An 11,573-nucleotide genomic window follows, 5' to 3' on the forward strand; every position below is an offset into this window, starting at 1 on the left:
CACATAGACCAGGCTGCCCTTGAACTTGCTCTGCAGCCACCAAGGGCTGTAATTGCAGGTGTGTGCCACCCAGGCACAGGGTAAGAGGCTAGCTAGTTACACAGGTCCCCGGGGCCTTGATATCAGGCTGGGGCCTGAGATGGAGAACAGACCTGACTATATGAGACCCTGACAGAAAGGGAAGGAGAGGGTAAGAAAGACAAAGGAAAGAGCAGGAGGGGAGAGGAAGGGAGGGCCAAGGGAGGGGAGGGAAGGGGAGGGAGGGGAGGGAGGGGAGAGGAGGGGAGGGAGGGAAGAGTTGCATATCACTAGCTGTTAGGCACTGGGAGTCCGGGATGTACAATAGGGAGAGCGCTGCCCGGCGAGACCGACTTGTCTCAGGAGTAGGGAAAGATGAGCATCCTGCTTTCCTGCCGGCTGGATTACTTCTGTTAATTGGAGGACTGGGCCACATGCTCCCCTTCTGGCTATGGAGTGCTGACTCAGCACCTGCAAGGGCCTTCCCATACTTGGACAGTCATTCTCTGGAGGTCAAAGGTCATGCATGTTACCCATGTCCCTCCTGCAAGTGGCTGGGCACTGATGAAGATAACTAAAAGGACACTAAAGATTTCTGGTTTACCCTCCCTCCCTCCCATGCCTGCCGCCCTTCGCTCCCCGTCCCTTCCTCTTCCCTTTCTGTCAGGGTCTCATGAACGTCAAGGCTGCCCTCAAGTTTGCTCTCTAACTCAAATGGTAAACCTAGAACTTTAGATCCTTGTGCCTCCACCTCCCAAGTGCTGGGGTCACACGCTTGTGCCCTCATTCTCGGCCTTCCGGAAGTTCTCTCCGTTGCCTAGCCATGGGCCACCCCCAGCTCTGACATGGCTTTCTCACCTCGAAGAGTCCAAGGCATTTAAATATCAATACTTTGGTTTTATTTTAAAACAGCGAAAAGAAAAAAAATAAATATCTTTGGAGAATGAGAAAACAGTCCTGGGGATGGAGAGGTACAGCTGGAAGGAAAGCCAGGAAGATGGGCAGACTCAACCAACAAGAAGAAGAAGAAGAAAATGGGAACGGGTTGGGTGGTAGGATGAAAATTGGGGTGTCTTAGCTCCCGTGGTCTTGGGGAGGGGGAGGGGGCTGGGATCTATACCCCCTGCAGTTTCCAAATTAGGCCCTTTCCAGTTCCCGCTGTGATGTCTGGGGCTCCATTAGCCTCACTCAGCATTGGCTCCCAGGTGGGGTGCTGCTTTTAGCGGATCTGTGTGTGTGAGGATTAGCACCTGGTGCCCCAACTGCACCCAAGGCTTCATGGGGCATAGCCCCCAAGGCCTCTTCCCGTGGCTGTGGCTCTCGCCTAGCCTAGCGGCTGCGACTTAGTGGTGCCCCATGTCCTCCATCCCCACGCGGCCCCAGACGCCCAGCACGAAGCTCTCGATGTCGCACTCATTGGCACCACGCACGATTCGGAAGTGGCCCCTCTCTCCCCACCATGGGCCCCACGAGTTGGCAGCAGTCTGGGAGTGAAGAGGAGAGAGACATGAGGCAAGGGATGGGCGAGGTCCTGAGAGGGCAGGGGACATGGGGCTTGGATGAGGGACTCACCCAGTATTTGATGGTCCTTCCGTCTGGCAGCTTCTCTTCTCCCCACCTAGTGGCAAAGAGAGGGAGAGAGGGGGGGGGAGGGGGGGAGGGAGGGAGGGAGGGAAGGAGGGAGAGAGAGAGAGAGAGAGAGAGAGAGAGAGAGAGAGAGAGAGAGAGAAACTGATTGCTTGCACCAGGTTTCAGTCAGGAACATAGCGCCCCTAAGCCAGCCCTGTCCCTTATCGGAGTGCACAGGGAGTAGATGAATATCTGCCCCTCGCTGCACAGCCTCAGTCACTCAATGAGATGGCCAGAGTTAGGACAAGCCCTTCAGGTTGTTTCTTTGATGACACATGGCCTCAGATCTCAGATCGCCCAGACTGGCCTTGAAGTTGCTATGTGGTCAAAGACCGCCTTTTAACTCCTGATCCTTCGGCCTCCATCTCAGTGCTGCGATCACAGGTGTGCTCGCCAGCTCCTGGCTTAACCTTTGAATTCTCTACTTCAAGGGGGCGAGTTTCACTGTTCCCAGACACCCTTCAAAGCTCCCTGCTGTTCACGTCCCCCTGGAGGCAGGCCCCGCCTCCCTGGAAGCGGCCCCACCTCCCTGGAAGCGGCCCCGCCTCTCTGTGTCTGTTTCCTCTTTGGCCACAGGATCAGGGAGGAGCAGCCTCAACTTGGCAGGGAATACAAAGATTTTCAAAGAATTCCCAGTGTAAACCCGACTGCTCTTAGTCCCATGCGCCCATAGGAACCTCACCCTGTGATCTTGACCGAGTGAGTCCCATGTCGCCGGTACTGCTCTGGCCTCCCCTGGCTTACAGGTGTGTGCCTGTAGATGCCACTCTGGTACAAGAAGAAGTCCTCATGTACTTCCATGAGTGCTGTGGGCGGAGACAGACACAGGGTTCAGCCTGTTAGTCTACGTATCCAGAAACCGGGGCCTCACGTTGACTTAGCCAGGGGCTTCCTGCAAGGAAAGGGGAATGGACCCTCCACTCCTGTTCCAACCGCACTTGGTGCCTAAAGCTTTAGAGATGCCTTGGGCGGTAGGAAATTTCTGGAAGCAGGGAAAGGCTGGGGATACTTACCTTGAACCGGGCCATTCTCCATTAGCTCCTTCATGATCTCTTTCTCCTGGAGAGGGAGGTCCGACAAGGTAAGATTTAGCCGACCGAACCCCCAATTCTTGCTTCTGCTTCCTCCCCATGTTTTACACTCACATCGGAGCCCAGTCGGTAAACAGGTGTGACCTGGTAGATGTCATTGGAATCAACTTGACTATTGGGGCATCGAGAAGTGGCCTGGCGCTTGCCCCGCCCCATGGGGCGGCTGTGCATCATACAGCGAGGGGTGGGGCTGGCTTCGTTCTGCTCTCGACCCGAGAATGGGTAACAGTTGTCAGACACCACCCTAGAGAAGGGAGCAAGGACCACGATGCGGTGGCACCACAAAGCCAGAGCTCCCCAGGGTGCCTCGTCTTCCTCTAGCCCGTAACCCCCTGTCACATACCCTTTGCGCCGCAGGAACCACCAAGCACCATCGAGACGCCCACCTCGGCAGCCCTGCTGGTGGTGGGTATCACAGGACAGCAGGTTCTGCGGTGATAGGGTGGGTGTCATGTGTCCCAGAGAGTGGATAGAGACCCTGTCGGATGCAACAGCTAGTGGGGAAGGCAAAAAAAAAAAAAAAAAAAAAAAAAAAAAAAAAAAAAGCGCTGTCAGAGGCCAGGCTATGGCCCTCCCCTCTGGCGCCAGCTCCTGCCCCTGGACACACCTGCTGTGGAGAAAGCCCAAGAGCCTGCACAGTTGCCCTGGTCCAGTGGCTCGTGGATCAGGTTGGGCCACTTCTCAGAAGCCTCAAAGGCAGTGGGGAGCGCTTCCCCTTGGCCCAGCACCGTCTGTAAAACAATGGTGATAATGCCGCTTGCTTCCTAGCACGGCCCTTGCTGCCCCAACAGCCCAGGCTTTGAAGGCATGGCGAGAGTCCAGCGCCTCCAACAGATCTGAAGCTGTCCTGCTTCTGGGGGTTGGGGGAGTGGGGTGCCAGTAACTTCCATCTTGGACTTGAGTAGAAGAACCAGCACAGTTCAGGGTCCCCCACCCCCAAAGACCACACAGGGGTAAACGAATGAGACACTGAAGCCACAGTAGGGAAGCCCAGCCAGGACCACCAGCTTCCAACTCATTTCTCTGTACCTTCTGATCAGCCACACCCTCCTTCCTGCCACGGACTGCAGTGGCCTCCAAAGCCCCAAAGGACAGGGGCGGGAAGAAACAGTAAGGTCCCGTGACCAGGCGGGCCGCCAAGACAAACAGCAGAAAATAGCAAGCAACTCCAGGGAGAAAGGCAAGGCCAGGGGCTGGTCACCCTGGCCTTGAGTAGAAGTTCCTGGGGCCTCTCCCTGGCTGCTCTGATGGACAGACCAGCACAAGGCCGCCCAGGCTGGCCGCATAGAGTCTTAACCTGCCCCCACTCTCCCTTTGACTGTCAGGATCTGGTGGAAAAACAGAAGCCCCTTCCTCCCTGGGGGCTTCACTGAGTCAGCTTTCGCCCCGCCCTCGAGAATTGTTGCTTTCTGGCCAGATCTGGTACAGTGCCTGTCCCTCTTTTCCTAAAATACCGAGGTAACCCCTGGGCCCCTTGGGTCTTGCCCTAGCTGCACAAGGACCAACAGCATTTTTTTTTCCCAGGCTGAGGAAACAGGAAGGGGCTGCTGCAGGCTCTGGAAAGTTTAGAATCTAAGCACAGCACCACCAGAGAAGGCAGTGACATCCCCAAGGATGCACAGCCCCATCTTAGCATCTTAGCAGGACATCATCCTACTGTGCTAAGCCATCGGGAGAGAAGGTGATGAGGATGTGGGCAAGGATGGGACTTACGTAAATCTCATTCATATTCATGACAGAGGAAGATGGGCGCATTGTGCCCAGGCGGTAGCGAATGCCCTCATCCAGGGTCATGCCCCAGAAGGCACTATGGTTTCCAGCCTGCCACCTGGAGGAAAAAAGGTGCAACGAAGTCACAGAGCTGTTAAGGTCAGGAGCCCTGGAGCCATGGACGATGGCTAGAAGGGCTAGAGAAATAAAACTCGGGTATGTGTGCCCAGAACAGTGAGCATGTCTGACGATCATACAATCGGACATGTATGTGCTCTCCTGTGCCCATCAATGTCCAGAGTCTCTCTCTCACCCGTAGTTGCCCCGGTTGATGGCGTTAATCATGTCTGAGTCCACAAGACATGGCTCCTGGTCACACTCCCACTGCCCTTTCTCCTGGCACGTGCTAGTAAGAAAAAGGAAAGAAAATATGAGTAGGGGCTGGGGGCCCTGTGTGGGGCTGGGATTCTGTACCAGCAAGCACAGCGGGGCCACCGAAGGATCCCACCCAGCCTGGTGGCTTTGTAAGCTCAAGTTCACAATTCTTAAGTTCATCTCCGATGCGCCGGAAGTAATTGTTCCTCAATATCACCAGCGTGGGGGTTAATAGCAACAGCTTCTCCTCAATGTGGGTCAAAGTGAGTTCCAGCTCCTGTTACTTCCTGCAGCTCAGACTCAAAGCCCAGAGTCACCTTTGACCCTTCACAGGCTGCTCCAGTCACACCTTAAAACACACTCCGGGATCCAGACCATGCCTCACTCACGCCAAAGCTTCCTCCGTCCAGGCTCCTCTCACCTGCTCACTGCAGCGGTCTCCTTGTTCTGGCCTCTGCCCTACACCACTGCCCCCCTCCCCCACACACATGTATTTTTAAATTGCTGGCCACAGCACTCCTGCTAAATCGAAATCATGTCAAGAATAAGAGCCAAAGCCGGGAGTGGTGGCGCACGCCTTTAATCCCAGCACTCAGGGAGGCAGAGGCAGGTGGGATCGCTGTGAGTTCGAGGCCAGCCTGTTAGTCTACAAAGCGAAGTCCAGGACAGTCCAGGGCTACACAGAGAAAGAGAAACTGTGTCTCGAGAAGGAAGAAAAAAAAAAAAAGAGTAAGAGCCAAGACCTTCAGGGCAACAAGCCCCATGTGTTCCGCTCTCTCATCCCCTGTCTGGCCCTCTATCCCTCCCAGGCCTGGACTCCAGCCACCGTGGGTGCTCGCACCTGCTAAACTCCTGCCCAGAGCCTTTGAGCTGCTCTTCCAACCACATCTTCCGTCCTCTCTCATGTTCTCCAAATCCTCAATTCAAACATCACCTCCCTGAGAAGTCTTCTCTGGTGGGCTTATCTTAAAACTCAGTGGCCTTCATACTCTCTGCCCCCACTTCCCTGCTTTATGGGGTCCCTTAGCCACCAACACCCGGTGTCCTACTGGTGTTTATACAAGCTTTCCTTTTTTCCTTTTTTTTTCTTACAACATCTCTCCTGTAGCTGAAGCTGACCTTGAACTCATGATGTAGCTGAAAAATGGGTTTGAACTCCTGATCCTGTCGCCTCTGCACCACCACACCAGGTTTTCTGTGATGCTGAGGACTGAGCCTAGGCTTTCTTACCTACTTGGCTAGCACTCTCCTGATTGAGCTACCTCCCCAGCCCAATTATCCCTATTACCTCATAGTCTCCTAGGAAGCTTACGGGGGGGGGCGGGGGGGGATGGGGGGATTATGGGAGGTGGTGGGGGACCCTAGTGCATGGTGAGCATCCAGTAAATATTTATTTTTTATTGTCCTTAGGACTGAACCCCGGCCTTATGGATGTTAAGCAAATGTTCTTCCGTGAGCCGCACTCTCGGCCCTCTTTTGACTGTATTCCGAGACAGGGTGTCACTAAGTCGTGCGGTCTGGAATTCCGGCTACCTTTGGACTTGGTGTCCTCCAGCCTCGGCATCCAGCATGACTGAGATTGTGAGACCCTGCAGCCTAGCATCTATGTGTTGAGTGAACGCATGACTTGAGGTGGTACAGCCAAGTGGCTCAGAATGTAGGCTTTAGAGTGCAAATCCTGAGTTCTGGTCCTGCTAGGCAGTTTTGCGGCCTTGGGAAGGTTATTTAAGAGCCCCCAACCCCTCTATCTAGGCTCTCATCTGTAAAGTGAGCCCCCAATGACTGGTGCCACTTTCCAGGGATCCGGTGGCCTCTGAAGGGCTTGGCCCATTGTAGGCCCTTTTGCCTGTTACTGCTCATGCTTCGGGAACTCTGGGCGCCCCCCCCCTTTCTCCTGCGCTATAGCTCATGTCCCGCTGGCCACACCCCTGGATGTGTAATGGCGTCTCAGATGAAAGCCACCAGGCCTTCTCTAGGCTGTCCCTCTCACTGCCTTCATCTCAGAACATGGTTCCCAGCTGTCGGGTGCTGGGGTCTGTGGCAAACCTGACACGTCCCCCCCGTCAGGTCGGTCAGGGCATGCCAAAGACACGCTTTATGAACCCATTTCCCTGCCCCCTCATCCTCTGCCGCCACCCAGGTCACTCAGCAATCCTTGTCCCAGATGCTCTGAGGCTAGACATAATCAGTGAGTGATGCCAGCGAGGTCTTGAAGGGACTTCCCTTAGACACTGAGGAGCTGGAGCATGGCTGAGCCTTCTTCTCCAGTCTCTGCTCCTCGAGGACTCTACCAAGAAGAGTTTACCCACCTCCTGTTTTCCCTTAAGTGGTGCCCTTACCAACCCCTCCCTCCACAGGTCCCTTGTTTGTCAGCCACCCGTTCCTTCCTTTATAAGGCCCTAAGCAGCCTGCCTTTTGTCCTTGTTTCTACGCTAAACTTGCACCGTCCCCCCCTTATCTCCTATTCCTACGTAACACCCATGGCAGCTTGTCGTGACATGTGTGCGTGTGTGTGTGCGCGCGCGCGCGTGTGTGTGTGTGTGTGTGTGTGTGTGTGTGTGTGTGTGTGTGTGTTGCTTTTCCATCCCCTTCACTATGAGACTACAGAGGCCCCATGGGTCAAGGCCAGTTGCCTGTCTCCTTCTGGCTGTACCTCCTGGGCCCAACACAGCGCCGCTGGCGACACAGTAGGTCTTCAGTAATTAGGCATCAGCTGGAGGCTTGAATTCTAGGCCTTCTACAATGCTTTTACAAGCTCATAACTCTGCTATTACAAGATGCTAAACGGCCTCCTTCCAGGCAACCCAGGGCACCCGCCTACAATGCCACCTTATAAGGAGCCTCCAGGGGAGCCAAGCCCCAATATGGCTGGCTATCTAGCCCTGGAGCCAGCGGGCGGTGCTCACGAGAGCTGGAGGGGCCTGTGGGGGTAGGGAGGCCCCCCCTTTTGCTTTCCTCAACAGCCCCCAACATGCCCTGCAAAAGCATTCCTGGTGGTGCTATCTATCCTGCAAGGCACATAGACAGTCTTCCACTCTCAAGTGGGATACAGGGCAGGTGGGTGGCTGGTGTGTGGGGGTGGGACTCAGCCACCAGGACCTGTCCTGAAGGGGTCAGCTAATGCTTTTTGGTCCCCATCTCTTCAGCCCCCAAGGCTGTTTAAGCAGGTCTAGGCAGGACTGGTAGCAGCAGGTCCCAGCATTCCAGAGGGGCCTGGGACTGCAGTGGAAACAGCAGTTAACCCCTTGGCAGCTACCCTATCAGAACAGAATCCTGCAGGTACCCCGCCCTTCTGAGCACACATACACATACCCTCCCTCACCCAGACACACCACCGCACCCACGCACGCGCACGCGCGCGCGCGCGCACACACACACACACACACACACACATGGTCCCCATTCCCACAGTGACCCTGGCACCCCTCACCCAGTGAGGCAAAGGCAACAGCCATGCGCAATGCATTCCAAAAAGTTTCCTTCTCCCTGGGGCCTCCCAGTCCGGCCAGAGGGAGAGGTGGGGCAAAGCTCAGGGCAGCAGAGACCCTGCTGTTTCCAGTAAAGCCTCCACACTTCCCACCTGCTCTGCTTCCCAGCTCAGACTAAGGAAGGGCTATCCACACACACACACACACACACACACACACACCACCCCGCCTGGAACAGGGGGTTTGAGGGTGGGGAGAGGGCACATTCCAGGGAAGGCCCTGCTGTAGGCCACTGGCTGATGGCCAGCTCAGTCATCCCTGACCCTCATCCCGCCCAGGACAGCGGATGCTGCACAGGTTTCCTTCCTGGCGTCCCCTTCTTGGACTCTCCCGTGACAGCAAGCCCAGCTGGAAGTGAGGCCAGCCCAAACCAGAAGGGGTGGGGAAAAAACTCCTTAGCTTAGGTGTGGCCTCCCTCCAGCCAGGCCACCACGGTTGACCACTCCTAGGCTTGTGACTAGAGTCCTATTATAGGAGATGGTGTGGTCAGTTGGAAAGTGTCTATATTACAGATAAGAACACTGAGGTGGGGGGGGGGGTGGGCGTGGTAGCACATGCCTTTAATCCCAGCACTCAGGAGGCAGAGGCCGGTGGATCGCTGTGAGTTCAAGGCCAGCCTGGTCTACAAGGTGAGTCCAGAACAGCCAAGGATACACAGAGAAACCCTGTCTCAAAAACAAAAACAAAAACAAAAACAGAACACTGAGGCCCATAGAATGAAAAGGATTCACCCTCAGGAAATGAGTGACAGAGTTTGGCACCAAGTCTGTTGGCCACAGGCCACCCCAGTCTCTCACACTCACCATCGATTGCAGTTGTCCCAGTAGGTTCCGAAGACTGGGTAGATGCGACCCCCATACATGCATCCTACAGGAGGGAGAGGAAAGAAGTAAAGATGAGGTGCCCAAATCCTCAAGGCCAGGTAACCCCAAACCTCCCGAGCTCGTAATCACACACCAATGCCAACCCCAACAGACTCTAAAGACAAACTATATCTTAGGACAATCTGCAGGTCCCCCACGCCAACTGCCACATACAAGCTGTTTGGGGGACTCCACTTTGGGTCCGTGTTGTTTCACCTGGATGCCAGCTGTGACATTCCTGGTACCCTTTGTCACTCAAATGAGTTGGGGCTTGCACATGAGGCATGGAAGGTGCTTGAGGAAAGAAACTGAAGCCCAGGAAAGGTAAGAGGCTCCCTTAAAACAGCGTGGCATTTGAGCTAGCAACTCAGACATGGGTTCTCCTTAAAGGCCAGCAGGCCGTGGGAAGGGTTAGGGGCTTCCCGTGGGTCACCTACTGGAGCAGGGAGGTGTAGGGAAGTGGCATGTGCAGGCCACTCTCAGGGGTACAGAATCCTAAGCGAGGGTAAAAATCGACTGGCTGTGACAGTCTAGCCAGCCCCTGTGTGCTCTACCAGCCGGGCGCAGGGTGAGTCAGCAGGTGGGCAGCCACCTTCCCTGTACTAACTGAGATAGGGCTAGAGATGCCTGCCCTGCCCTAGGGCCACGTTAGTCCTAACTGGACTATTTTTCGGTGCTGTTTGAGTCAAGTTAGATCACAGGAGGGACTTCCAGAGGGGGAGGAAAAAATAGGGTGAGGATTTCTTTCCTATATTTTTCAAAGCCCGGAAATGCCCATTATCAGTCTTGGATTGACAAGGGGCTCACCTTGAATGGGAGGGAAGGGGGGTGGCACCCCGAGGCAAAAGTCCCAGAAGTCAGGGCAGCAGTCAGAGATGGTGCGGTTGCAGAAGAGGTCACAGTAACAGGTGGCTCCCAGGTAGGGCAAGGAACAGTCGTCAACGCGGCCACGGCAGCACAGGTCCTGCTTTTCACAGTACCGGCCACCGGCATCCCGGATGCCCCGCAGGTGCAGCCCTGGCGCCAGCTCCCTGCGCCAGCGACTCTGCCCGGCTTCCAGGGCAGCCTGGCCAGCCAGCAGCAGCAGCAATAGCAACCCCAGCATGGTGCCTCCTGGCCCGGGGAGGACAGAAGTTAGGGGTCACAAGTATTGGGTTCTGAAGGGTTTCCTTACACACATCAAGGACAAGGTTTCTCTCGAGCCTTCCCAGGAGGCTCAGCAAAGCGCGGGACCCGGATTCCTGAGTTCCGGGGCAAGAACACAGCAGTAGGCATCAGTTGCTCGTGGGACAAGGGGACGTGCAAGAAATAGGCCCCCTCCCTGACCTGTCTAGGGACTGCCAAGGGCGAGGAAATGGAACCTTGGCATTCATCTCTCCTGCCCTCGGTACCTTTAACCCTCTGACGCATCTAACTTAGACTCTTGGCTCTGTGTGTCTTACAAATCCCCCTTCAGCTACTTCCCAATGCGCCCCCCCTCCGCCCCGCTTCTGTTCTTTGCGTCCCTTTGAACCTCTCCTCTGTGCCGCTCAGCCCTGAGTCCTACTGCCTCTGTGTGCCCCCACTCCTGCTCTCCACACCCTCTGCCCTCTGAACAGGGAGAGTCCCTACCTGGTGAGGGGGGTGTGGGCTGGACCCAGGCTGCCCTGCGCGCCTCCGCCTCCAAGCTCGAGACTGCCAGACCGAGTCAAGTGTGGAGCGCAAGGCGGGACGCTTTTTGTACCGCCCTGACGGCAGCACCCGCCCCAAACAGGGACCGAGGGAGAAGAGGGCGGGGCCCGCTCATTGGTACCTGGAGTAGCCCTTAGCTTCCGTACCCTGGTCTCTAGAGGCAGCTTTAAGGACAATGAGCTTGTGACCGTCCTCCTTCGGAGTCTCTTGTCAGTGGAAGCCTCTCCTTCGGGAGCAGAGCTGCAACCCTGGGTGAAAGGATTGTGGACTGACACCAGGAAGAACTTTCCAACCGATTTTATAAGCTGGAAAACGTGTGCAGAAGAGGAGCTAAGAGGCAACTAAGATCAGAGTTCAGGACTTGATAGGGACCAAGAGCTGGGGGCAAAAATCTCTAAGCCATCTGCCAGGCCCTTCAGGAAGATACACAAGCACGTCCGTGTCCCAGTGACCCTGGGCCGGGGGCCACTCCAAGCCACAGCAGCTCCCAGGAATGACAGGAATTCCCAATGGATGATTCAGGAAACTGCCTAGGTTCAGGCCGCTCCAGGCAGCTCCTCCTCAGGAGGTGGGTGCGGGTGCGGAGTCTAAGTGCACCCAGACGCCCCTTGTGGGATCTGCCCTCCCTAGTGCAGTGGGCATCTTGCCCAGCACCACCCCCTCCGCCAGGCCCAAGGGCATCCTTTTTGGCAGACGGCCCCCGTGGAGGGCCCCACATCAGGGGCCCT

General features: G+C 55.9%; 1 protein-coding gene across 2 annotated transcripts; it reads right to left on the reverse strand.

Moving 5' to 3' along the window:
• Nucleotides 1–894: 894 nt before the first annotated feature.
• On the reverse strand, nt 895–11,143 carry TINAGL1 (tubulointerstitial nephritis antigen like 1). Of its 2 annotated transcripts, none has more exons than XM_084784903.1 (12): nt 10,967–11,143; nt 9,982–10,287; nt 9,115–9,178; nt 4,762–4,854; nt 4,452–4,566; nt 3,346–3,469; nt 3,082–3,232; nt 2,793–2,982; nt 2,661–2,706; nt 2,330–2,453; nt 1,591–1,636; nt 895–1,502 (listed from the first exon to the last, which is right to left on the reverse strand). In XM_084784903.1, exons 2-12 carry the CDS (start codon nt 10,277–10,279, stop codon nt 1,362–1,364), a joined length of 1,392 nt encoding a protein of 463 aa, XP_084641029.1. In that variant the 5' UTR covers nt 10,280–10,287; nt 10,967–11,143; the 3' UTR covers nt 895–1,361. The 2 variants fall into 2 exon arrangements, with proteins under 2 accessions (XP_084641029.1, XP_084641028.1); XM_084784902.1 differs by lacking the exon at nt 10,967–11,143 and adding an exon at nt 10,786–10,926.
• Between the last annotated feature and the right edge of the window lie 430 nt (nt 11,144–11,573).

Source organism: Acomys minous (assembly GCF_964271855.1).
Source record: "Acomys minous genome assembly, chromosome: 6".
Lineage (NCBI taxonomy): Eukaryota > Metazoa > Chordata > Mammalia > Rodentia > Muridae > Acomys > Acomys minous.